Source organism: Pezoporus flaviventris, unplaced genomic scaffold, assembly GCF_033815535.1.
Source record: "Pezoporus flaviventris isolate CSIRO_AGI_PZ_B2104156 unplaced genomic scaffold, CSIRO_AGI_Pfla_v1 ptg000002l, whole genome shotgun sequence".
NCBI lineage: Eukaryota > Metazoa > Chordata > Aves > Psittaciformes > Psittacidae > Pezoporus > Pezoporus flaviventris.
In genome coordinates this window covers 50,763,358-50,791,324 of record NW_026892550.1, presented here as the reverse complement: position 1 = coordinate 50,791,324, position 27,967 = coordinate 50,763,358, and the positions used below count along the sequence as shown (strand labels likewise).

The following is a 27,967-nucleotide window of genomic DNA, read 5'->3' as shown; positions in this document are numbered from 1 at the left end:
TGGCTTCTAGCACTACTATTCTTTTAAAGATACTTTACATTACACTGGATGGCAAGAGTTTGCAGTTTGCAGAAGCACCAGCTTTCTACAGGTGTTAACTATTCAAAACTAAAGGGTTTCTCCTACAACTTTTTTTTACCCTGCTTCTCCAGAGTTGACCACAATTTGGCACTCTAGTATTTATAAACCTACAATATTGCCGTTACTTTGAAGAATTCTCTTTTCTTTTTACTTTAAAATGGTTTTGGGCTGAGAACAATGGTTTTCTTGAGATTTGTTATAAATGGCCCTGATTTCTAGGAAGCTTACCACTGCTGATAAATATCCCAATCAGATTCACGTGTTTACCTGCTAGCTGCTTTGCATGACCTGCCACCTCTGAGTTGCCTTGCTTGTTGCGTGCTGCAGCAGACTTTTCTCTTTCAGATTTGCTAGACCCATTCTCCAAGGAGGAAAGCTTTTCGGCAGCTGCTTTCTTTGCTTCTAGCTTCCTTTGCCGACACGTCTTAACGGGCTCTGCCAACATCCTTACTTTTCGGCGAAAGGAGGTAAGGACCTGGATGCTGCCATTCCTCTTCTTCTCCTCCTGGCCTTCCGTGCTTCCGAACTCATCCACATCAGAGACTTTGTATAACGGGAGTACATGGAGCTGCTCATCTTCTGGGGTTTGACCAATTTCACGATTGTCTTCTCTAGTTAGTGTGCAAACCTGTTGGAAAGGTGTGTTAGACTGTCTCTCAAACCACTCAAATGACTAATTTATGCATATCACCAGAAGCCTGCAATTTAATTTCTTCCACTGCTCTGTTAGACAGTGTTGGTAGAAACAGAAGGTGTACATATATCTATATCTATTTCTTGTTCTTGTGCTGAAATTAACAGTATAGTTAGGGATTAGCCTAATGTGAAATAAACTGTGTGATCCATTGTACTATGATCAGAGAGATAAACCAGTGTAACCTGGGACTTTATACTCACCTGAAGATTTTTTCACTATAATACATAGCTACCTACTGGAAATAGTGTGCAATGCAACATACTGCCATTGTATTTCCCACCCTCTTGCAATGGCAACTTCCAGGAGCTTGCAAAGGGGCAAGTCACTGTAATGTTAATAATAAGATTTAAGGAAATTACTGTTATGTCATGCAGTGTGCTCATTGTGTTAGCTGCAGCTAAAACAGGTATTGGGAAGATTTCAGTGAAAAAAAGATGCTGATACAGAATTCCTCTGTAGCAAAACTGTTGCATCAGCCAGTTTTAGGAAGAAAGATCAGTTAGGAATACGTATTGTATTGGTTGTGGTTGACTTGTCAGTTAAGGCATACCCTGGACTATTTTTGTTTTATTTAAAGTTATGATCCAAAGTTGTTACAAAAAAAGATGTTTCAAGAGGACAAACATAAACCATTTTGTGCCAGGAACACCGCATTTCAGCCCTGCGGGGACCTTCTTTCCACTGTCTCCACAGTTTCTTTTACCAGCTCTATATTAAACCTTTCTTAAATACATCGTAAGTCTCATTCATTTGAATGAAAAATTGTGTGGGGGGTAGTAAGTTAGCTCAGTTACTGCTTAATGTTTCTTTTGTTAGCAATCTGCGTTAACGTAAGCGTAAATTTAAACAGAGGGGAGATAATGAATTAAATGTATGAAATTAGTGCTGGAGTAAGGAGGCTTACATGCATCTCAGACTTACCAGTGTACTCCCATTCTGCATATTGTGCAAGTCTCTGTGAGCATGAGCGCAAAAATCCAGGCAGGCAGTGACCCCTGAGAATGGGCGACCTTCTTTTAAACCCAGGCGACACTCAGGTGCTCTGTGTTCATACTCGATCTGGAAAGAGGTGACAGATATCATTGCAGCTGAGCTGTGTGTCCCAGTACACAGAATTAGCACTGAACACTCTACTGTGACAACATGCAAGTCTACTAACATCTTGGAGGTGGCAACATACAGATTTTGAAAGCAACTAAAATCAAGTAACTTGATGGCAATTTAGTACCCATACTTCATTCCTTGCTGCTTTGCTCCCTGTTACCTTATGTCTCTGGTTTGATTGTGAAATTGGCCAGTAATACTTTTCCTTGCATATTACTTTTGATACTCTGCCAGTGGTTGGTGTTTTTACATGACAAATGCAGTGCATGGTTTCAGAGTCTGGCACTGTAAGAGTGATGTGTTTGTGTAGACTGGAAATACACCAAGCTATTAAGGGAAAATGGCTTTAGAAAACTGACTTCAGAATGACTTCATGAAAAATAATAATTTGCTTTTTGATTTGTAATATTTTGGCACACTAAACGTATATTTCGTTAGCTAAAGTACAACTCTAACCCTAGACCAAAAAGACAGATAATTGAGTCAAGACAGTGCTTTCTACCCAAGCACTCATTATTAAGGAGCTTTACAAAGAGTTCATAATGAAAAAATAAACCTTACACAAAAAGAAAGGATTTTGTAATAGAAGATCAAGCCTTAGACAAATGATGGGTTTGTATTTTGTCTAGAAAGTAAAAAATTAAACCATGTTTGTAAAATGCTTTGCTGAAATTCCTGAACCTTTCAAGTGAATGCAAAAAAATCTAAACTTAATGGAACATAATGGAATTTAATGAATCCCATTTTAAGTTAAGTTGAAAGTAGAAGTTTTTCCCTAAAAAGATGCGTAGTTTGCTCATAGACCTTTATTTTTTTAAATTTGGAATGTTTATGTCCCTGGAATCTGAAAATAACCACAAACCAAAACTTGAAACATGTAAACTTCTTTAGAATGAAATGAGAGTCATCTGAAATGTTAGCCGGACTATAATTGTCTGCTTAAAGTATCCTGGTGCAACTGTTCTCTGAGATGGTGCTGTTGGGTCCAGTTAGAAAAACACACCCTTTCCAGTTCTAGATTTTAATCCAGTAGCAATCCAGACCTGGATTAGAATAAACCTGGGAATTTAGAATTTCTTTTCAGGCTTCAGAGGGGGATTGGTTTTCAGGCTTTCTGGGTTTAGAACCTTTCATATTACTGTTCAAATTTAGCCTCAGTCACCTCTCTTAAAAGCCACTAACAGTAGCTTGATCAGGGTTTCCCCACAAAGTCTGCATAAAACTCCTGACTTAAGCCAAGCCATGCACACACCTTATTACACAAGGTAGAAACTGAAACTTGTAAAAGCATGTATCTTCAACAAGTGTTGGGCAGGACCGTGGCTTACATGGAGAAAAGTTCTTTTGTGAAGTTTTGCAGTAATGGAGAAGCAGACCAAGCAAAGAACCATTTTATTGTTCACCACTCCCTCGCTTTTTTTTTCTTCTTCCTCTTCCTTTCCTCTCTTGCAGAATGTCTCTCAGATACGTGGACAGATAACCACAGCTCGTGGGCACACGGCCACAGTTTCCTCCGTGAGGCTCCAAACATTGTCTGATCAGGTAAGCGAAATTGGGCAAGTCTCCCCTGAATCTGCTTACCCTGCCTAGTTGATACTAAATATGTAGTAAAGGCGTGAGATTTAAATGTGTCTTGTGGTGGTTGCTACATCATAACACTGTCAGCAGGACAGAAAGATGTCATAGTTTGCAGTGACGCTAATAGTTTGGGGACTCGTAACTTCTGTTGCAATGTTGTAGCAAACCTGAGCAGCAAAAATGAAGGCCAATGGTTGTGCGCTTGCAACAGGTATTAAATTTTGTTAAATTTTGATGCAAATACCTGAAGGATGTTTGGTAGAGGAATGCAGGTGAGAGACAGCCATGATGGGAACCTCATACAGACTTTGAATGTGCTAGTATCTGTGGAGACTGCTTCACAGAAAATATGTGCACGTGATGCCCTCATGCTGGAAGACTGGTGCAGGCACTTGTGCGCATAGGCAGGGCTGAGTGTGTCCAAATGTGAAACCTCTTGTTAAAAGCATGTTTGAAATGGCTGTTTTGGTGAAAACTAAATTCACCTGCCACTTGAGAGGGCAGAACTGAAACTGTGGCTTCAGGACTCGAGTGCAATATTACACACTGCCTTCTGGCTCTGCCACCAATCTCACACCATCTTCATGGCTGTTTTCTAGTTTGGCTGGTTACTCACACTAAATCCAGAAATTTGTGTTGTGGGGCTGAAGAGTTCTGATCAAATCTGAAGTAGCTTTATTGTGTTGATGCAGGTGAAAAGTTCTACTTGATGCACCAAATTCTGCTGCTTTTACTTTTGAAAGCATTTTAAGTGGAATTGTTCTTTTCCATTCATCTTAACTCCAGTGTCAAAGGAATACTGGCCCAAAATGTATGTGATAATCTGGGGCAAGGTTGAAGCACTGGAAAGTGTGGTAAAGATCAGGTTATTTACATGACCGCTCCAATTCCCTTTTTCCCCAGCATACCTGGTTGTTATATGCATCAGGTGCAAGTTTTTTGTAGGTAGGTGCCATCAGGGTTGACAGGTTCTGCAAATGGGACTCTAGTTTTTCTTCCTGTTAGGAGATGAAATAGAGATTTCAATGCCAATGACATTTCCGTACTGCATGTATGGGATCTGGGAAGTTAGGGTCTGTACACAGTTATGTTTACACTGATAGTCGTATAAAGGCCTAGACCGTTATTTAGACAATAACTGTTGTGACTCTCCTTTCAATTTTATTGTTTCACTGCACTTAAAGTAATGAAGTAGTGAGTGTAGTGTGACCCTTGCAAGAGGAAATCACATACTATATTAACTTGGTTAATATTAAGAAGAATCAGTCTTTCACACAGTAATGTCTTAGATCTAAGTGTGATGATCCTCATTATTTTCCCTACTGGAGTTTTGGGAAAATAATACTCTTCAGAAACTTGGGAGAAATAGTATCAGAATGGTCCATAAAGTAGATGTGTCTAATTTGAGGGGTTTGCACATTGCAATGACAGCACTTCAACATCTTTTCATGCAGCAATTTAAAATGGTTTAAATATTTCAGATTTCAGAAAGTTCCCAGTTCTTAAGCAATGAAGAATTGTGGACATGCCTAGTAGTTGGTGATATGGAGGTAGGAATGACTACACTTTTTTCCTTTACAGAGAGGTACACACTCTCAAAATGAAAGGCTCTTTAAAAATGAAGTACCATAATAACATACTCCAGAGTTGTTCCCATCCTTTCAGGATGAGAATCCCAAATTCAAAACCTCGCTTATATGAGGCCCTTATATTTAATTACAAGCACATAAAGAACAGTGGCATACTGAAGTGGTATACTTGCGTATTTTAGGAATGTGTGAACAGCTGTGAAAAGCCTGCGGGTTTGAGAGAGATGTGTTTGGTGCATTAAGTTTTTATTTACTCCTATGGGACTATATCCTAGTTTGGGACTCCAAAATGACATTATAAAATTGTCAGAAATATCTTGCTGTGGCCTTGTGCTGTTGCCAGAACTTGGACCTTTTGCAGGTTGCCATTTTTAAGTGTTACTTCTATAATTTTATTGGTGAAGATCCTGTTTGGGTTGTCCGTAAGCTGTGTCTGTGCTATGGCACCCAGTCCCTGCTCTGGATGCATGCTTTGGTTGCCCCCAGTTTTGTGTAGGAGCAAGACTGGAGGGTAAAACCATCTTCCCAGCCCAGATCTGGCTTCCATGGGAAGTAAATCCAAGAATGCAAGTTGGAAGAGTGCCCTGGTGAGCTCTGGCCAGGTATCCAGCTTAGAAAATTTAGAGAAGTTAGGATTGCAAGCTCTGATAAAGAAGGCTTTGTGCCACAGCACGATTGAAGGAAAGCTATTCTGTAAATCTTGGGGCTGTAGAAGAGCAGTGGTGGGGAGGAAAAGCTGTATGCTAATTATGTGACCTCATAGCAGCTTTCCAATATCCAAAGGGGACCTGCAAGGATGCTGCAGAGGGGCTCTTCACCAGGGACTGTAGTGATAGGACAAGAGGTAATAGGTTCAAACTTCAACAGGGGAATTCAGGTTAGATATAAGGAAGAAACTCTTTACTGTGAGGGAAGTGAGGCACTGGCACAGGTTGCCCAATGAAGTGGTGAATGCCCCATCCCTGGCAATGTTCAAGACAGAGCCTTGGGCAACACGGTCCAGTGTGAGATGTCCCTGCCCAAGGCAGCGGGTTGGAATTAGATGATCTTAAGGTCCTTTCCAACCCAAACCATTTTAGGATTCTATGATATTCTAAACAGTGTGCTATTCTCAGCACAGGCACAGGCCGTAGGATGCAGAAGTACCTGGCTCCCTGATTAAAGATGAAATTATTTCTCTGGTGGAAGAAATGTCTGGATTTGTGTAAGGCACCAGAATACAGTGAAAATTGTGGACTCATGCATCAGTACATAACCAAGGGATTTGTATGTGCTTGTCAAAAACCAGAGTAGGTCACTGGAACCTCCCAGACATGTGACTAGCTGGAAGTGTCCAGGAGTCACTGCAGTCATGACTTCAGTGGTATCTTGTGCCCAGGCTAAGGTCAGTGATTTTTTTTAATTACTCTGACTTGTTTTAAACAGTTGCCAGTTTGCTGTAACACAGAGACCAGTCTGGAAACATTCAGTGGGACAGGACTGTATGTAAAATGAATCTTCCTATTCTCTTCCTATTGTCATCTCACAGTTTCATCATGTTTGTCCCTATGCTGTTCTGACTCCTCGCTACACTATTATGTGCCTTCAGCTGGTAAACCATCCACTCTGCCACTGGGGAATGCTCAACTGCAGGCCTCATGCAGTCACAATTATTCAGGCTGTGCCCTCCCCTCTAATTGTGAAAGCCTGCAAATGTGGTTTCAAGTCTCAGGCTTTTACCAGATGTCAGAATTTGGACAGTCAATTCAGCTGGCTCGGAGACTGGAATCAATCAGTTTTGTCTGGCAGTTATTTAATTACCCTACATGTATGCCATGCAGGCAGGACTCTGGCCCCTGGTCTCTTGTACTGTATCTCTATTTGCAGAGTGACAGAAAACATCTCCTTGCAAATGAGGCTCAGTTTAGAAATGGACACCAACCTCTTTTGGGTCATCCCCCATCAGCTTAAACTTTCTTGGAATCTTGCTTCGGGCAAACTTACAACCATTGTAGTACATGCTCCAGGAGCAACCAAAGGAAAATGAAGCACCACAAGTTTCAGGGTCCAGCCCTTGACATGCGCAAGTCCGCCTGAAAAACAAGAGAATATGGCTGTTAGGAGCAGGTGGGTCACCCCGGGGCGCTCCCGCAGTGGGCATCGGCGTTCTGCCAGCGCTCTGGGGAGTCATGTGTCTTGGATCACCTGCCACCAGTAAATAATGAAGAAATGAAAGAGGGAGGCACTGTATGCATTAGAACAGGAGAATTTATTGGAGATAATAATTTCATGGTTGCAAAGCAAGGACTAAGGGGTTTCTACACTTCTGTGAGAAACCTGGCTTTGCTCGAAAGCAGGTATTTTCATGTGGTGCCTTGTTAGGTAGTGATATTCATGGTACCTGAAAGGGGCATATGCTCATGGCACTGCAATAATGTGGAAGCACTCTGACAGGGCCTAGGCAATAATTCCTGAAATATGACTCTACCCATGAAGCCAAAGTAACATACAATGATAGCTATGTTAATTTGGGTTTAAATGTTCTTTGCTGTCAGAAAGACACGGGAAACAATACAGTGCAGTTTCTTCAGGTTCAGGCTAGCTTCTGTAGGCTTCCAGCATGATTTTAGTGCATCTAGTTTTTATTTCAAGGTTGAGGTATTTGCTGTCCTGGGCTGAGATCTCTTCCTTTAAATACACTGAGATGCTTCACAGCTCTGGGAAGATGTTTTTCCCAGATCTATAAGAACATTTACTTTGCTTTGATCACAAGGTTTGTGGGTTTTCAGACTTCCTGCAGTAGTTGGAAAGGTTATGTGTATTTCAGGGCAATAGCACGAGTGGAGGTGAATGGTCTGAGGCCAAAGGTGGGCTTGCAAGTTTGGCAAGCATACCCTTTGTTCCACTTACTCTTCATTCAGGGCGCAACGCCGGTTCGTGAGCGTGCCGTACTTCCTCAGGGTCTCGGTGAGTTCAGAGTAGAGCTTGTCAGCCAGGCTTGTTGGGATTCCCTCCCAGACCAGGATGAGAATCACGATCACAGCTGTCTCACACGTGTGGCCCGCTCGCTCACGCACCAAGCAGAGTAGCTTTTCCTCCTGACTGCTTCTGCGGACTACCTGCATGCACAGCAACACACACCCCCAGAGCCCCAACACAAACAGTGTGTTTCTTAACGTGAAGAGCAAAAGAATAGGAAGCCTCAGCATTAGTGCGCATCCGGGACGGTTGCTTCTGTCATCATCTTTGTTTCTGACAACTCAGTCCAATTTTCTCATTTAGCGATATGGGCCAGGGCTACCCTTTTTAATGAAGCTGACTCTAAGGGGCTAAGCTTGGCTAGTGGCGTGGAAAGCCATAGTGGTGGAAAACAGCTTTGTGAAGGTATTCCCCATGCTCTGATTCAGCAGGAACCCTCCCCTGAATCTGCACTGTGGTACAAGTGGCCCAATTTGATTAGTGGGCAAAAAGACATGAACAGCGAGATGTCCCCCTGCACAGAGATGGATGGTGGACACCTGCACTTAAGGCAAGACCCATGCGGGGAAAGGTGGGCAGGTAAGGATGGGACTAAGTAACTGGACATGGGAGGTCGCTCTCCTTCTCTTCCAGCTAAACTCATAATCAGCCACTCAGTTCTGTGACCTGCCCTTACTACATACAAACATCACAGTGATGGAAGTGGTAATGTTCAAATAAAAGAGCATCCTTGCTTCTCAGTGCTTGTGCTTCTGTGGGTATTTCTGAAAAAAAGGTGCAGTCTAGCAAGCATACAGACTACAATCATGTATCATTTTTTCCTCATCCTGTCTTTCCCCAGCCTACCCAAACCACTTGGTAATTTGTGAGGAAGTACAGCAGTGTTTGCTAAGAGGGTGTCCTAATGCCTCTGTCTAACTGGGAGTGCATTTGAAAAACATCACTGTGGTGAACTTACTGGACTTATTTGTAAGCTAAAGTTAAAGAGCAATGAGAATGTCTGGTGTGTGAATCTTAGTCTAAGTGAAGCTGCTTTCCTTCTCAGGTTTTCATAGCTTTAAGCCAAATTTTATTCTTGCTGTTCTCCATGCAAAAGTAAATGGACTGTGAGGGACGGGGGTGTGAGCAGGCCTTGGGGTACTGCTGCTGTTGAGCTCTTTTAAGTTTCATAGTGTCAACTAAGAGGAGGACAGACATGTCAACTGCTCTCTGCTTACACGAACCATCATACTGAACTCATTAGTCTTAACATTTGTGTACAACACTTACCCATTTAGCAATTGGACATCCTTGAGAACTTTTGCCTTCTTTCCCAGTGTAGACAACCCTCTCAATCCTTATAGCTTTACCCTTCTGTCCAAATCTTAAACAAACAAAAATACGCACAGTAAGTGGATTCATTTGGTTCTGCGTGAACACTGAAAAGATGGAGCACATTTGTCAGTCTTATCTTAAAAAATAAACACTGAGTTACAGGGAGGGATTTGCAGTGTGGTTTATCTTGCTGATTTTATTATAGTGGTGGATTGATACGTTAAGAGAAGCAAATGTCTTTAATACATTACAGATGTCAAAATTATCCATATCATATTAATATTCCCAAATCTTTCAGCTGTTTCTGTAAAGAATTTGTTATAGATGACATTTTGAAACGTGGACTTGAAGTCTCTTATTTTGGGAAGGAATTTTACATTTTTCTTTAATTTCTGGATTAAACTTAAAGTTATTACTCTGAAATTATACAATTAAGTTGTCAGGGAACAGCTGGCATGCAGTAGTCACTCTGACTTTGTTTTGTGTGACTTGTTTTTTTCTGTGCTTGTTTCTGGCTTAGATACAGTGTGAATCAGTTAAGTCATGATTAATAATTGCATCATATCTACTTCCTTTACTTTCTCATCTGCTCATGAATTGTTACTCATTTACTGACTTCTGTAATGAATGAGGATCACAAGCTGGCCTCAAATGAGGCTGTTTGTCTGTGCCTTTTTTAAACAAACCCGGGCAAGCTCAGCCCCTGCTGAAGTGTTTAATCAAGGTGATTATGCCATGTCAAGGCAGAATCTAGGCCCATGTGCAAGTAGTGCTGTTACCCAGAGCAAACAGGATCTGCTTTCCACATCCTCTGATGGACCAGGTGCAAATATGCAGCAAATGTTAAGAAAATCTTGAAGCAACACAAAGCATCAGACCTATAAAGCCATTTCCAACCATGTTCGCTTGGCCAGGCCTCTCCCAGGGCTGCTGCAGCTCAGGGCTGCTCACCTGCTGAGCCCTAGAGCACACCAGGTCACAGGTGAGGATATGCATTGTAAACCTCAGTGTCTCCAATGTTATAGATCCAGCCACAATGTTGATTTGGCTGCATTTGGCCAGCTGGGTAAACTGCACTTCATCACTAGTTCTTGAATTCTGCCACTCTCATTCGTGTTACTTTTTTTTATTAAATAACCAAGCGTGGGGACTAAATCACAATCTCCTTGTTCTTTGCCTGTTACCTATAGAGCAATCAAGATAGTTCCTTCCTGTTCTGCAGCCATTTACTCATGCCTTGAGAACTTTTGACCTTTCAGCCCTCTTGTTTTTGCACTAAAGTCTTGGTGACATATTTAAGAGCAAATGTTTGTATTTAAACGTCTGTCCTGTAAAGGAAATGAAAATGCTTATTTTTAGATGTGATCTCATTGTGAAATTTCAGTGTCACAGGAAATTAGACAAATAAAATCAAGTTGTACTACACATGTTCTGCAGGCAACTGTTAGGTCAGTTTTTCCTACTTAGGTCTGGATGTTAGTATGCATTTGTTTCTTTAATTAACCACATTAAAAAACATTCTTAAATCTTAATATTTTCTATCAATTTGCTAATCTGTATTGCAGGACAATTGTGCAGATGATGCTATAGTAATATGTTGTACGTTACACACTGGAAATGAAATGGACTTTGTCTCAAATCTTTTCCACTGTCACAAAGGGATTTGTGCCTGATGTTTGTCACGCTTACTTTCAGGCCAAAGCAGATTGGCTTTAAAACCAGTGCAAAACTGACTGAGCATGAAGTAGGAATTGGGAGAAGGAAGAGGTAAAATGTGTGTATATATATATATATATCCACCAGGGATTTTGCAAGAAATTTATTCTGATATAGGTAAAACATTAACTGCAAGTCTAGATCCAAATCCTGGTTTGTTTGGAAGTGCTGATACCTTAGAAGTCAATCCATATTCCTGGAAAGCCAGTTTAAAAGTGCTTCAGTTGTGATTAGTGTCACCAACTGCACACATGTGCTTAAGAGTATCTTTAAGTGCCTTTTTTTTACTTAGGAAAACAGAATTAACTAGTGTGGAGGAGTTCTGGAGTTCTTCAGTGAGGGAATCATACAGCTCATACCATATGAACAGCTGAAAACTAGCCATTGTTCAAGTGGCTGCTGCTACACTCTGCTGAACCTGGCTGAGTAGATGCATGTTATCTATAATCTCTCAGGATTTCCTTCTGCCAACATGAAATGAAATCAAATGCAAAAAAAAAAAAAAAAAGAAAAAAAAAGAGGAAAGATGAGAAGGTGAGTTCAATATTAAGGATGAAAAATTACATTCCAAAGTAAAGAAATGAAAGAAGTTGCATCTCTAATTATTGACATCATGACGTGAATAACTTTTCTCTTTTCTTTCTTATCAGTAAATACTAAAGAATTAACCAGATAGTGAGAGCTCTGGAGATAACAAATTGTAAGAAGCTTCTCGGGAGGGTCCGTGTTCACTCCCCCTTTGCAAGAAGCGGATTTATGTAGCTTACATGCGTTTGAGCTGCTCACAAAGCTGAAAACAAGTATTGGGGCAAGCCCTGCACTGGAGTCACAGGAAAGAAGGTGCTAAGAAAGAGAAAGGACTTTAAGAGTTGGAGGTAATCTGAAGGGTTTAATACCCTCTAAGTGGCTCATAGTCGTGCAGTGGTGAGCACAAGCTACAGAATGTTACTCCTTAGCTCAGACACAGCACTGCAGTAATGCCCATTTGCTTTAGATTCTGCAACTAGCTGGAGCTTCTTTGCAGTTCTGGAGTCCAGACTTTTAAGGTATTAACAAATCAGATTCCCCTCCATCCCTGACTTACTGGGTGGCTTTTTGTTTGTTTGTTCAGAGGGGAACTAAATTCCCGGATACCTCTCAAAACCTGGCTATTCATGCCTATGCACACTACAAGTAATGCAGAAGTCACTTTTGTGACAGTATCAAATATTTTAGAAGGGCTGGCAGGTTTTGTGCTTCCACATATTTTTAAATAGCACAGATCGTGTACCCATTCTGTGCCATTTAAAATTCCCAGTTTGGATGGTTTTGACATAATATATACATCACAAGATGCAGCACAATACAGGGATTGTCCACCATCAGGGTAAGGCTGGTTTTCTGCAGCACTCTTGGGGTAGTGGGATGTTTTTCACAGAACTACTTAATCAGTTCTTGGGCTGAAATCCTACCCAGCAATTCTGTGGCACTCCTTTTGACATGACTGAGTTAGATTTAGCCCTTTAGGATTGTACTATATGCTTAGTAATTTGGTGGGGGGAAGCTAATTTGGGGGTTTGGTATTCTGCTCTTCATCTTCCTTCTACCTCGGCATTCTTCTACCCAGAGGGGACACCAGGTCCATGCCTGCTTTTGCAGCCATTGCCAACCGTCTTGCTTGGCAGGCTGGTGAATACTCGTTCCTGCTTGGGTTTGCTGGCATCTGTCTCAAAGTGCTCAGCCTGTGCCAGCCAGCAGGCTATTAGCCCTGTCAAATATTGTGACTCTCTGGTGAATAGCACAGTGCGTAATGTTGGCAACACTGGAGTAGCTAAGCCTACAAGTAATCACTTGATTTGCAATTGTTTATTTCTTTATGTGCAAAAGCTGGAAAAATTCTGACATCCACAAAAGGATAAACGTTAATCTGCCCTGTGCCTTTGCACTAATTACCTTTCTTCCATGATTTCTCTAATAGCTGCCACATTAGGACCGGCTCCTAGATGGGTATAGAAAGGACCTTCATCTTTTTCAATAATTTGCTCTGTTTAAAACAAAATAAAAGTTATTACTTTGAAGCTTAATTCTTTAATGTAAAAATTCACATTGTAAAGCTTATGTCTCGCTTGTTAGAATACTGCTCTTTGGGTCTGGGGTCGGAGTTTTCAAACACTTCTGTCTAAAGTATGCCCATGCCATTTGTACAAAACATGCAAAGCACGTGGCTAATCCTGCCAGTAGCCATGATACAGACTGTGTGCCTTGCGCTAGCACAAACAGTTGTTTCACATCTCGGGCTACAGTGAAATTCAAAAGGCATTTTCCTGTTATCACCAAACAGTTGCTTCTCCTTCTCCCACTTCCCCCTCTCCCAATATCTAGAAAGGAGGACAAATGGGATAACAATGGTAAATATTGACATTAGTGAGCTGTACAGTACTTGCTTTTCAGCAGACATGTTACAGTGTAGGGACCTACAGCTTGAGAAAGTGGCCAGTAGGTTACATAGAGAATTTCTGCCACCCACAGAAAGACTCTGTGAAATGAAAAACAAAAAAGCAAGTTTGCTGAAAGAAATCCTGCACAAGGCTTAGTCAAAATGTTTGTATGCTAAGAATGTGGCCTCAGTTTTCTGTGTGTAGGTAGTTCCATGTCGGCATTCACATTATACACTATTATGTCTGGCTTGATACCAGGAGGCAGGCTCCAGCAGTGAGCTGGCCAGGCTCTGCCTGGGTTCAGGAGGAGACAGTGGAGCTGTGCTGACTTATCTGAGGGCTGACTTAATCTGAGGACTGACTGCTTTCTGCCATGCTGACTCCAAAGGCTGGATGAGGTGATGCTGCTTTTGACGTACAGCCTGTGGAAGCATGATGAAAGCATTCTATAAACCTCAATGTGTCAGTGGGGGAATGGCTTAATTTAATCTTCCTAAGGAGAAGTCTTGGTGGGAAAGAGCAGTAAACCCTATTGAATTATGCTGTGGCACTGGGTTCTTCAAAGAGGACAGGAACTAAGTTTCAAGCTCCTTTATTTCCTAGAGGTTCTGCTAAGATTTCAGAATTAAAATGCAAGTGAAGAGAGAATAAGCTCTTTTGCTTAGTTAGCAGTTGCAATACTGGCTAAAAGAAATAGTGAGAATAATTGATTGCCAGAAAATCTTGTGCCAACTACATTGGCAAAATCTTCTCAAGCAAAAGAAATAACAAACAAAACTTAATTTTTTTCAAAACCCCCTACATTTTGTAGGTTGTTTCTTAGAAAACTACAAGCAACAGTAAGGAACTGGCTTCCAGTTTTCTTCCTGGGAGCATCACAAATCTACTACCTGCTCTTTTTGCTCCCATGGATCTTCTCTGAGACATAGCCCCAAGAGTTTGAAAAGGCAAAAAGGTACATTTTGCAGTTCTGGAGGAGCACTGGGTCAACTCTCCTCCTTTATAGTTGGTATGAAATCCCAGTAAATGAAACTATAACAAGGATTTCCCCCTGCATGCCCTTTTTGGTGCTGAACCTTTTGTCTCAGCCAAAATAGTTCATCCAGTAGATTCTGAAAGTGCCTGTTAGACCTGTCTCTGTGCAGTATCAGTGCTGTATGGAAGCTCAGGCTATGGGCCCATACCTGTCACGCTACTTTGCTTCCGTTTGCTCTATTCTTCCAGCTTTTGGAGATCGGGTATGCCATGAAGAAATACTGAGGGCCCCTCTCACTGCTTTTCTGTCACTGCTTTCATGGCTTCTCTAAGAAACTGCTGATCTCTTTAGCCTTGCAGGAGACAGGGTGTGAAAGGGAGGATAAACTCCCTCAACAAATGAGGAATAATCCATCATCGCTTCTTTGCTTAGGCTTTACTGATGGAAACGTCTGCAATTTCACTCTTAGAGCAAAAAATGGCATCAGGATCTTGAGTTTTGGAGAGTTATTTTACAAATGCTGTATCTAACCTTGATGAATAAATTAGATTGTACAGTTATGACCTACTTTTTATCAGCATGTTGTCATTACATGTCTGCTGCTGAAGGAGAATGGATGTGAGAGGATACATTACTGGCCATAAGCATTCTGACTGAAGAAAGCAAATAGGTAATTGCTTTATGAATTATTGAGAAAGGGCCTGTGTGTAGGGTTGGATAAGTGGACTAGGCATAAGTGCATAAAATTGCAATTTCATATCTTTACTAATTAATGTTCTAAAAAACCTCCAACCCCCCAAATCCTCCAACAAAAATACCCAACTAACTCCATGATCCTAACTTGGAGATTCGTTTCCTTCCTGTAAGTTAGTACATTTTTTAATACATCGCAGCACTTACCCACGCAGCTGCACGATGGGAAATCATACTGGGTTTTGGCAGGTGTGTCCAACAAGTTTTTTACAGGAGTATCCAATAACTTGGAAGGTGAGTCTAAAAAATTATTGAGAACAGTTCCAGCTGTTCTTTTGGTCGGGGTTTTCTCAGCAGACAAGTTTGTTTGTTGATCTAAGATCGGGGTCTGAGTGTCAAAATCTGCAGCACCAGTATTTCTTGAGAGGATGGTAATAGGACCTGCTGTTTCAACCTTCACATGTTTAGGTGATTTGATAGTAAAAGTCTTATGATCAAACAGTGATTTGACCTGTATCTGTTTCAGCTGCTGTTCCATTGTCTCGATGATGCTCTTTTGTTGCATGTTCTCGCAGCCAAAGTGCTGATTCTCTTGTTTAATTGTTTTTTTCCAAATTTTGTTTTCCAGCTGTCCAGCTGATGGACGCATGCAGACGTTAGGCTTTGTGCCAGCCTCGAGTTTTATAGGCTTACGCACTGCACTGGGACCAGTCTCAGGTTTGGGTTGCTGGTATGCTTGTTGCTCTTGTTTTTGCAAGAGATGCCACCTTAGAGCAGCATGCTTTTGAAAATCCTTAGGGGGCTGGGACTGCAAATGACAGCTTCTCTGGTCTTGGGTGTGTGGGGCAGTTTGCTGGCTGTGTGGTAAGTACTGCTGAGGAATCTGTGAAGCTTGTTGGCTCGGGAGATCTTGGTTCAGTCTACCACCGTAGCATTGTGTATGCTGGAGTGGTGGTAGCTGTATAACTGAAGCTTGTTGCGTCTGCTGCTCTTGTTCTGGAAAACAGTGATTCACATCTTGCTTTGCGGTCAAGTTATTTGAAAAATACTGCACATGTTGTAAGTCCTGCATTTTGTTGGCTCCAAAGTGTTCAATATTTGCGGCGTTTTCTTTCTTCTCAGAAATCAAGTGCACATTGTTTGGGCAGGGATGCTGCAGACTGGTGTTTGCCTTCTGAGTGTAAAGGGGAGCTTTGTTGTTCATGCCCTGTCCCTGCTCTAGGCCTAGCTGAGGGTTATACAGTGGGAATGCGGGTGATTTCATGTACTTATTCCCAGTTTGAAAACATTCATTTACTTTATGCTGATTGAAGGATGTCCTGTTTAGTGACTGTTCAGCACCACTTTGGGAGCGGGATATGGTTTGGGGCAGGTCTTTATTCTTCATTTGCAGAGCCTGTTGCTGGTTTGGGGTTAGCTGTGCACTACACGGCAGCTGCACCTGCTGTGAGGGTTTTTTAAGCATCTGTTGCAAGAGGTGTGAATGCAGGAATTGCTCCTTTTCCCCTGGCTTGGGATTCAAGTGCTGCTGTTTCAGCAGGGCCCCTAAAGGCTGTTCGGTTTGTTGTTCTGGTCTTGGCTGGAAATGGAGCTGCTGTGGAGGGTGCTGCTGCACTTGGGACTTCAGTAGGGAATCCATCTTTGTGAGCTGTGGCTGCGGTGAGTGTTTCTGGAACAGCAGCTGCTGGTCGGCTGTGGGATGCGGCTGCAGCTGGGAGGTCTCGCTTTTGTACAGCAGAGGAATTTGTTCCTGTTGCATTATCTTCTGGCTCTGGGGCTGCCCTGAAGGCCCCTTTAATGCACCAGGACTTCCAGCATACTGTTTTGTATAGGCTATTTTGGCTCTGTTTGCCTGGAACTGAAGAATTGATCGCAATAATGCTTCGCTGTTTTTTTTGGGAGGCTCTCCCTGGTGGAACTGGGTGGAAACCAGTTCTATCCAGGCTGGTTTTGAATAACATTGAGCCTGTTTCACAGGTTCTTTCACTTGGTCCTTTTCTGTGTCAGGAGGAATCTCGGGTTCTCTCTGTCCTGGGAAATGCTGATAGTGTTGCTGCAGCTCACCCTTGTTTCCACATGCTTGCAGGCTTTGGAGGGGAGGCTCTGACACCGGCGCCATGTCTTCTGGGTGCTGCTGAATTGAGGCGGCCACAGCAGCTTGCGGGTTGCTTTCACTGTCATCTTGTGATGTTTGTGCCTGCTGTTGAAGTCTCTGCTGAGGGTGAAGTTGTTGGCTGAGGCTGGGACTTTCTGACATTGGTCCCTGCTGTTGCTCTTCATTCTTTATCTCCCCAGGAAGAGTTTCATCACATCTGTTGTTATAGGAATGGTGTCCTTCTTGCACCACAACGGACAGTGCACTGTTCATTTCCGGAGCAGGAGGAGTGGAGGAATCTTTGTGAAAGGTTGAGTTCTGTTTAAAGAGAGCACCATTATTTTCTGCTTGCTCAGAATATCTTTCCAGCATGACACTCTGAGCTTGCAGGTTACTGCTGGAACTTAGAGAGAGGTCTTGGTTGGGAACCTGCCCTACACTTCCACAAACAGTACTGTTTCCTATGGGCAACTGGTGTGTATCATAGCCTGGAATCTGTTGCTGTAGCTGTAGTTCTGGTTTCTGAAGTGAACAGCTACCTGGCAATACAGGCGGGTTACTGGAGTCTTCTGCATTGTAGACCTCAGTAACCACTACAGCTGGCACTTGAGGCAGCTCAGAGTTTGAGGTCTGTGGGGAAGTGATCTGCCCTGAGGTATGGGATGAAGGCGTTGCCTCATAGGACAACTCGTTAGTAGCCTGACTTGTAATGGCATTGATATGAGATGTGTTCTTCTGCATTGCTATGGAAACATGTTCTGGATAATATCGAGACAGTGTTTTCTCCAGGAGTTCACCATGCATGCTTTCCATGGAAGAGGCAGAAACTGTAGCACCATTAGGCATTGGCACTGCCTTGTTCTTAAGTAGTAAGACAATGTCCCTGTTGTGGCAATGAACATTTTCCCGGTCCTGCTCATCCTGAATCAGGAGGTCATGAGGGTTTTCTGAACCACCACTGTTGCATCTTGTAGACTGTATCAAATCGGAAACTTCATTTTCTTGTCCTGTAAAACTCTTGGGTTTCTTCTCACTGTAGCAATTGGAGACGCTTGGTTTTTCGTTATTATCCTCTGGCTCAACTTTTCCTCCATTTACCTCTTTGTCTTGTTTTACTTTCTTGCTTTCATGAAGTCCATACAGAGAGGGCTCACTAAAAGTGCGTTTTATCCCACCATTTTGCATATATTTGGAATATACTTTCTTTTCTTGTAAAAGGTCAGGGCTAACACGGTTGTTTGGATTTCCCTTCAGGTGGGGCATGCCATAGTTGCTTTTAATGAATAGCTGCTTGTGGTCTCCATTTACTTCAACTTCAGGCCTCTCTGTTGCTGGACTTCCATTCTGTAGCTTCACCGCAGAAGGCTCTGCCTGGCAAACGTGAGAAGATTGCGGTATTAGAAATGGACTCAATCTATTGCCGTCAACATGGTTGGTTCTGTCCTGTTCCATCTGGCCTGCTCCGGGGCCATCCACAAGGCTACCCTCTGAACGTATCTGAAAGAGGAAAGAAACAGGAGAGAATCTTAGTCAATTTTAGTTTCCATTGATGGGAAACCAATTATGGACAATTCCTGCAGTGTTCAAGCACCTCTGTCCTGACCAGCTCCACCACACAATGCAAGCTCGCAGGCACACCTGAGGGGTGTTTCACTATCCTGTCATGTTTTGCAGCCCCATGTCTCCCTTTTTCTTGAAGGTTTGTTCTTCAAGATGAAAAGAGAGTGAAAATACAGAGTGGTTCCTTACCCTATTTAGCACACACAGATATTTTGCCAAAAAAAATCTCTCCTAATGGTGAAAAAAATAGTCTTTGCTTTTGAATGATTTATATATACTCCTCTGTCATCACTTCTTGTCTGTGGTAAGGCAGAAAGTCATGCCGAAACCATGGTTCCCAGACTTGGTGCTAATTCTGTTACTTGATTAAGTGTGCCAAACCTCTTTTGTGTGACTTGAAGGATTATTGCCACCAAGCTTGCCAATTAGAAGGGAAAACCTCCTTTTTTCTGTCTTCAGCTGTCTGACAAGGTCTTTTAAGACCAGCATTCCTAAAGACCATGCAAGTGGTGCGATACATGTGAGACAAAGCCATGCCTGACTGGTGTCCGTTGGAACTCTTACAGTCCATCAACACCTCGGTAACGTTGACAGAAACAAAGCTGAAAGGTTTGGTTTCTGAAATACCTAAAATTGAAATCTGATTTCTGAAAGGTTTGATGGAAGTGGTATTTTTTTCAGGTATTAATATCCTTTCAAATTTACATGTAGACATCAAACATGGCCTAAACTATGCATTCCGGGTTTGAACTGAGCCCCACAGCTGTGGAACTGGGATTCTTTTCCTCTTTGTTTGGATGGAAAATCCCATTCTCTCATATACTCTTTACATTTTATTTATAAAATGAAGTTTTTCATTGGATAAAGTACAGACAGTGTGCAGTGAACAAATTCCATATAATGACAAGCTGATCCTGTTCACATGGGTCTTCCCAGGATTCACAATCCCAGTTAACTCAGATAAAGCCCTTGTTTGACTCTGCTTGTAATTTATTCTTTGTTGGCTTTAAAGTTCTTAACCAGTCGCGAATGACAGAAGACAGACTGACAGAGGGTTTTACAGATGTGAGATTGCACAGAGAAAATCTGGACTCATGCATGTCTTTGTCCTGAAGCTTTTGTTTTCAGTTTGCATAAAGGGGAATCTGAAAGGTTTTCCATCACCAGGTCACCTCTGGTTGGGCGGCAGTCAGGAGAAGCACTACACATGGTTGCTATTGCTTACGTATTTATGCCACACTAATTTTTTCTATTTTTCTTTAAATGCAAAGGAACACGTAATTTATACAGCTTTCAGTGCAGTATCTCCTTACTAAGTTGCTTTTAAAAGTAATATTAATTCATGAGATTCATTACATCCAGCAGAATTCCCTCTGCTTGCAGCTCCAATTTCAGTACCAGGATGATTCAAACATACATTTTGACTGGCAGGCACCTATATGGTAAGTTGTACCCACTTCCTTCTTATTCCAAATTTGGGTTTAGATTTACTTTTGACCTCCTAAAGTTTTTTTCTTTTCTTTCTGTACCCAATTTATGTTTTGTATGACAGAAGTAGAGATGTTCTCTCTACAAGTAACAGTACTTTAAAAAAGAGTTTCTGAAGGGAAAGCTAAGAATAGGGAGACGGAAAAGATTGTTTGTCCATCTTACCTATTTTCTTGACAAGGTAAGGTAGGCTTCTTCCCTTCTAGATATATTTCAATGTATTTCCCAGCCTAGCTTTAAAGTACCACAAGACAAAAGCCTTTTCGGCTTTCCAGGGAGACGATATTCCACACTTAACAGAAAAGCAGCATGAAAAGGATTCCTCTGATGTGTCATTCTAGGCTGGGCAGCAGAATGATGCTCTCGGAGTGTCTCAGAAATAAAATGTCAGCCTAATTTGGAAACCATTCTTTGCCTTCACACTTTTCATACCTAGAAACTACAGCTGAACCACAACTCAGACATGAGTGTGTAGGCAATACTTGTGTGTATTTCACAAGTATGAAATGAAATAAAAGGCCCCACAGTAATTAACACTGTGCTGCCAAGCAGCTTCTAAAGCATTTATTTAAAAAAGTTTTAGTCTGCATGAATTAGCTGTGAGAAACTCTGGCTTTCAGAATCTGCCTTGCTGCTTGTGTTCTGGTGTACCAGAACCAACCATATAGGTTGCAACTAAATCCCTTCTGAGAGTTGCCAGCTAATCTTTCTTCTCAGCTCCTTACTGATAGGTAAAAACACTTTTCTGTTTAGAAGTGGGGGCTGCCTGACCTCTCTCAGCTTGGCTTGCAAACCCCTCAAAGGAGCACATCTGTGCTGCAGAAAAGAGTCTTAGGTTCATGCGGTCCTTGGAAATCACAAGGTGAAGTTTGCTGTGTGACATGGATTGTTATTCACAGTATTCTCAAACACCTCATGGTATTGGTCAACCAGTTCCCCCAAATTCTGATCACCTCCAGTGTAAAAGGCACCAGTGTTAGACATTGCAAAGGATGTAGTAATCATTTGGTTCTTTAAAATACAAAGTGAATCCATTGATTAAAAGGGGCAGATTTGCATTCTTTGAAATGCATCTGGGATTACGGTGACTTGATGTTATACTTCCTTCTCAGTCTACACTCAGTTATTCACAATCCTCAAGTCACACCTCAGTACAAATCTTGCTCCAGCAGCTACAAATCACAATGATTATTTGCAATTTAAAACTGGAAAAAAACAAATGGCAGCAGTACCTTACTACTGGTTTCAACTGGGACACCAGGAAGATATTCTTGATGCTACTACTAAGTAGACCTGGTTGTGCTTTACGAAGTTTCTGTGCTCTTCTTTGTAATTGTTGTGGGGTGAACTGTCTGCCTCTCAACGTAAATCTACCTTTCCCTAAGCGTAGCAGTTAGACTTTTTTCTCTTTTCCATAACTGAATTTTATTCAGGCCATTTAGAAGCTCCATGTATTTTTCTTCAGCTATAATTCATTAGATATTCAAGTCACATCAGCAGCATCTGTGAAACAATTACTGCATCTAGGACTGACTCTGCAGTCTAATCCATCATAATTATGACTGGCCTCTTTGAAGATGCCACAATGCATGACTTAAATATAGCACATTACTGTGCAAATGGATCAGCATCTCATCCCACCAATATGCATCAAGTTGTAATTCAGCCCACCACCATCTGACTTTTTCAGATGCAATCAATGTATATGCCTTTATTTCTTGCCACATGTGGGGCACAAATTGGAAACAAGGTACTGAGAAACAGTTTGAGATTTCTTCCTTTTTTTTTTTTGTTTTGTTTTGTTTTATGGGCAAGTTTGGCTTATTCCTGCCATCTCTATCAATAAAGGAATACCAAAAGACTGCAGAAGGTGGTGTTACAAGTGTAACAAACATTTCTGTGGCAGCAAAAGTACTCTTAATTATGTCACTTTCTTTCACAGAAAATCTTTCTTTACTTTTAGCCAGTTCTAGAGGTTCATACCTTATTTTATATAACAACATATCTGGGGAGTTTGTGAATGCAAAGCAGCTCAGATGAATGAATGAATGAAATGGACAAATACACCCACTGCAGGGGAGTACAATCTCCTGCAAAGCTGGGCAGGATTCCCAGTAGAAAAACTAGGTGGGAGATGCTGTGTCAGAGTACTTGTAGCCCTAAAAGGACCAAAAGGTGGCATGTCAGATGAGTTGTTTCCCCCTCTGAGATTGGCTATGAGAGAAATGTATCTCCTCGGAGATTTTTCTCCCTGGCAGAAATATCCTCAGATCATGACCTCAACTGACTTGTGCTCAATCATTTACCAGGATGAGACTTAAGAAAGCAGAAGTCAGATACCTGGGAGCTTGTAGATAGCTCACTGGGTTGTTCCTGGCGTGCTGCCACAGCCTCCATCCTGCTGGCACCCTTCTGCCACCGCTAGATGACACAGAGGTCTAAATTGCTCCCAGACTTGTAGCACTTTTGAGACAGGAGGTGAGTGTACCTATATGTCTTGCTAAACTCCAGTTTGGTAAGTTGTACTTTGTGCTTACACTCTCCTGCTCCTGTTGCCTGGCTACAGTAGTTGGCTTCACTTCTGGCATAATTTGCTATGTATTTTTATGTGCCATTGTGCAGTTGCTTCTCTCCTCTGAACCTCATGCTGCCAACTTTCAACAAGTGAAAAAGCTCCTAAAGTGAAGGGATTTTCTTTCTTAATTCAGGAATGAATGAAAATTTGAGAAAAGGCATGAGTAGTTATTCCTAAGTAAGGACACTCATACATGGAAGTATCAGAAAGCTCAATTTCTGCACTAAACCAAATCTCCTGGATTTACATAGACGTGAAACTGTTTCTGATTAACTCTATACCAAAGTCTTCTCTTTTTTAACTTTGGGGAACAAGAAGTGCAAGCAGTTATGACACTCAATACCATGATTTATAGCCAGGTGGTCATTTTCCCTTGGCCTGTCTAACTAGTAGTTGCTTCAGCTGTGCCTTGGGTTTACATCTGTAAGGGAGCTGCGAATGTCACTAGAGGAGAAAAGATGTGCAGTTAACTCAGATGGCTAATGGGTGAGGCAACACATGAAAGCTCCTTATTAGTGAGATATTTCCATTCTTGCTGAGATAAAATGTTGCATGCATGAAAACTGTCGTATAGTTTAAGGATTACCTGTATGTTTTGTGCTTAAGGTGCACCGTGTCTATACACTGAGAAATAAAGCAAGCTTCCACACAGAAGCTAATGGGAGAGGCAAGACTGGGACTACACCTGTCCAGACTCTGGGTGATTTGCCATTAGCAGGACAGCTCCTTCCCAAGCCAGGGTTGCTGGTAGTTTGTAATAAATACAATACCATCAGAAACAAACCCCTGTGTGGGCCTGCTGTTTAAATATGGGTTCAATGTGCTTTTCTAAAGCCAAGGCACCCATGAGAAAATATTTAAACCCTGTTGTCCAAAGCAGATTTGAAAGAGAGGTTGCATTCATGTTCAAGTTGAACTGAGGCTCTGAACCCCACAACAGGCCCTAAGGGGTTTGCTCTGCTCTCTACCAGCATCACTGCTGCCCTCTGCAACGGTTGTAGCTGAGGAAAACACTGCAAAACTTCAAGGCAGATGTAAAGTAGGCCTCAGAAGGACAATAATACTCTGTTGTTAGTTGGGCTCCATGCCTTACAATGGGATCCTTTTGCACTACATTCAGCTGTCTCTTCATTTGGATAGTATATTTATTCAGTGCATTCATAATTCTTTGGGAAAAACTTGCATAAGGATGCCCCAACTTCACTGTCCCGTGAGGTTTTTTAAGTCTATATTTCTAATTGTATCGCTTTCTCATTGTAGCTTTAAGTAGCAGTTAAGGGTTAATCTAGAAACTACTGCATGAGACTGTATTCTGCAGGAGGTCATATTAAATGAATATAATTGTCTTCTTTGGCATTTAGATCTACGAATAATCTGTGTCAAACAGAAAAGAAAATGTGGAATAGCTAAAATTTGTGACCTGATTTATAGCTAACATCCTTAATTTACAGGGAAATGGTGACTAGCAAATATAGTTATAAGCAGACATAAGGGAATGAAGAGCACAGGATTTGTGAAATATGCAGATTAATAATTCATTAAATCTTACCCAAGCCAGAAGCCTTATAATTCATGCGTTTTTAAATCAACTAATGCTAAGGCCCCCCCTCAATTTATTGACACCAGTTCTTGCATTTCAGTGATGTGATGATCTAATCGCAAAAGCACTTGAATCAGTTTGATTTTTTGACCTTAATAGAGAAGGCAAGAGAGTAAAGCTGAAGTCTGCACAGTGATTTCCCCTTGCTACATTATATAACCATCAACAAGACTGGATACTGCATAATATATACCCAGACATGAATACTGCACTATTTTAACAATTGCATAAAATGAACAGGAGTGAAAATTAAATGCCTTAACGACACAGGTGGAAAAAAAACCAAGTATGTGAAGGAAATTAATTCAGGGAGCAGAGCATCTAAGTAGGAATTATTAATGTATCATCACACAGCTCTCCAGTTCCTATTTTTTTGTGATTTATGTCCTATGCAAACTTTGCACCTAACTGTACCACGTAGCACTTCTAACAGAATAACACAACTCTTCAAGTCACTTGTAATGCCACCCTATTATGACTAGATTAGAAATGTTTCCCAAACCATTGAACTTTAGAACCAGGTTGGATTTAAGGACCTTCCTGCTGTAATAACCAGAACATTCAAGATGAGGTTGGCACCTGTGCTTTTTCTTGCTGGTGGTGAGCTTGTTTCTGTGGTTTAGATGTGGAGTGTGGTGGATCTGGCTGGTTTATACTGACAAGCCACACCACAGAGCTGTATCACTTGTCAAGGTAGCCTATTTGGCATTAGACCGGGTGTTGGTATGCCAACACTGTTAAGATGAGGATTGCTCAATTTCTTGAGCACCACTTTGACTATTAAACATCTTTCAAGAATACAAGGAAGCTGCACTAAAACAACCTTTCACCTGGTTTTGAGAGTCTCTGCAGTTGATAATTGTAATAGGAAGGCTACAGGGATGGAAGGCATAGTCTGAAACACTGGGAAAGCTCAAATAAGCACAGGCTTAGTGAGATGCTTCTGTGCCTGGGTATAATGAGACACTTTTCCATGTGACTGTTAAGTCTGGACTAGCAGTATTTCAAATTGTGACCCCACAGGGCATCATTCAGGTAATTCACCACACTGAGGTAGGATCCAGGTAGACCACCTAGTCTCTTTTTTTCTTCATCTGAGCCAGTTTCCAGGCTAGGTTAAGCGTGTTGAGCAAAGGCTGGCAAGGTAGGGTGAGTGGTGTTACCAGGTACACAACTGGTGCTCAGACCTGGTTTTAGATTTCTGGAGAGATGCTGTAACTTGAGGGATGATTTTCCTCTCAGTACTTCCACTACCCCATGTGTCAGATGGTAATGTGACACTGGTCTCTGATTAAAATCAGCTACTGGAAAGCAGTAGCCAAGTGCTCATGCTACTTTGACTGATCTCTATAGTACAGCCTGCCTCTGTATGAGCATGCCAGAGTAAGCAAGTATTGGTGACTGAACCATTCTTTAAGACACACTTGATGTTATCAACCTGCTGTTTAGGGAAGGTTACTCAGAGGTCAGTGTCATCATTATCTTCCCATTTCTGTGATCTTTGTCCATCTGGCTTCAGACCTGGATATAGCACAGATTTATTGGGTTGGTGACTTCCTAACACCAGTCAAAGGTTAGTTATACATAATGATTTCATCACAGCTGTTGGTAAAGTTATTCACTATCTAGTACATCTCTCTTAAGAACTAGAACCAGTGGAAGATATTCTCCTGGCTCTCTTCACCACATTAATAAAGAAGAAAGGGAGAACCCAAACAAAAAAACACTGGCAAGTTAAAGATTTCAGGGTTTCATTGTGTTGGGACACTAACATTAGAAAATAGGAACAAAAACAGTCCTGTTTGGTATGTGGGTGGGAGAACTGATAGAAAAGAGTAAAACACTGTGGGCTGTAGCATCCTCAGAAAGCGTCTTTATGCATCACTGTTTTCCATTATCCTTTGAACTTCACAGTAGGAAGTCCTGTTGGTCTCCCAGTTCTGTTTAAAACAGAAGAGGGGAAAATGCAGAGACAAGGGTTGATGGCTCTGAGGATTACTATGACTGTTGCTCCCATGTGTGATACAGCATAGCTTTCAGCCCCTTCACTAGCCTCACTACAGTATCATTCATACCCCTCTACACATTTCTACTCTATTTTTTTTTACACCTCAATCACACCTAGGCTGGGATGCTGTAGTGAACTACAGGTTCTGCATGGTTTCCTACACCCTTCTGGGGATTTACTTCCAGGTGGTGAAGTTGGAGGAGTTGAGCCAAACCAAGGGTACTTGCTTTGGAAAGATCTTGTGCTGTTTTGTTGTGTGATTCATGTGTGTTTTCATGCCCACTTGCCTTTTTTTTTAATTCTTCCTTCCTTCCAGTTTGTGCCTTGTACAACTTACAAGTCAAACCAATTGCTCATAAATACATGGGAAAAACAGGTTTGTCAGGGGCCTGAGGATGTGAGTGCCCTGTTTCTCAGCTCTAGGGCAGCAGCAGCCAGACCTGTACCAGTCCACTCCAACTTGTTTTCGAAGGTCTGTAATGATGAGGGTTGTATAATAACACATACAGTGCTTCATTAGCCTTACTTATTAGAAAGCTTCTACCATTTAAAATATAACCCTAGATTGTCTCTTCCCATTTACCACAGACTCGCAGAGCAGCCTTTTTTCTTTGTGCTATGCCTCCTTTCTCCCTATGTAACTGAAGACTGTTATCAATGCTCCCCCTCTAAGACAAAATAAACAACCCAGTTCATGACATCTGATCTCCTCCCTGGGTAGATCTGTATCCATACCATTTGTTCCCTGACCAGATGCATGGAGGTCACAAAGCAAATGCAACAGTCTGTTCTTTGGAGACCTTAATGCACATGCCACATTCTGCCAGATTTTCCCTGGGTTCAGATATTTGATATACAAGCAGCTATAACATGTGCCTACATAATATTTCAAATACCTGTATGAATTAGCTTGGCTTTACCCCAGTAATTAAAATCAGTTTTATTCTGCCAGTGTGAGAGGGACTGTATAAATCACATTTAAATCAGCAGAACAAGCTTGTTACTTTACACTGCTTTACGGAGGAAGTTGTTTCCTTAAAACCTGACTTTGGCATGTTTAAGTCTGTGAGCCACTGGCACAAACACCTCAGAGGCACCACAGAAGATAAGAATCTAATGCATTTTTAGAGATCCATTAGAAGATGCTCCCTGGAGCTATGGTTGCCATTCAGCTTCTTTCTGCATTCGTGTGTGGTCTTCAGGAGCAGTTTTCATGTGGGTTATTGCAATCTACATGCAACAATGGCATGGATTATCGTGCTGAAATCTACATCTGAGAAAACAGTTACAATTGCCTCTCCAGATGTACAAGAGATGAAAGAGAAGGTGTTTTTGATGACCAGAGCCAGCTGACAATTTAAGAGCAGTCGAGATCTAACCTTGATAAAAGCACAGCTCTGGGAGAGAAATGAAAAGTGAGAGCCAGTGCTGCCTTACTATGGTTCTAAGCACAGAAGAGAGCCTAGCATGGGTACTGTTGTTGGCCGCCCCCTTCAGTTTTAGGTTGGAGATGAAGAT

At 41.8% G+C, this 27,967-nt stretch overlaps 1 protein-coding gene and 1 long non-coding RNA gene across 2 annotated transcripts in view; one reads left to right on the top strand and one right to left on the bottom strand.

Moving 5' to 3' along the window:
• The window catches only part of TET2 (tet methylcytosine dioxygenase 2), a 73,814-nt gene that overhangs the window by 5,733 nt on the left and 40,114 nt on the right, over window positions 1-27,967 (bottom strand). Inside the window, exons 2-9 of the mRNA XM_061478095.1 lie at window positions 15,331-18,715; window positions 12,970-13,060; window positions 9,277-9,370; window positions 7,939-8,147; window positions 6,971-7,121; window positions 4,369-4,458; window positions 1,700-1,837; window positions 349-709 (exon numbers count right to left, since the gene is read on the bottom strand). Of these exons, the coding sequence (XP_061334079.1) occupies window positions 349-709; window positions 1,700-1,837; window positions 4,369-4,458; window positions 6,971-7,121; window positions 7,939-8,147; window positions 9,277-9,370; window positions 12,970-13,060; window positions 15,331-18,715 (4,519 nt within the window). The remainder of the gene's footprint in view (window positions 1-348; window positions 710-1,699; window positions 1,838-4,368; window positions 4,459-6,970; window positions 7,122-7,938; window positions 8,148-9,276; window positions 9,371-12,969; window positions 13,061-15,330; window positions 18,716-27,967) is intronic.
• On the top strand, window positions 409-27,596 carry LOC133282239 (uncharacterized). The gene is made up of 6 exons (XR_009747631.1): window positions 409-548; window positions 3,335-3,424; window positions 20,162-20,220; window positions 20,921-20,997; window positions 22,525-22,744; window positions 26,766-27,596. It is a non-coding gene; the product is annotated as an uncharacterized LOC133282239 (long non-coding RNA).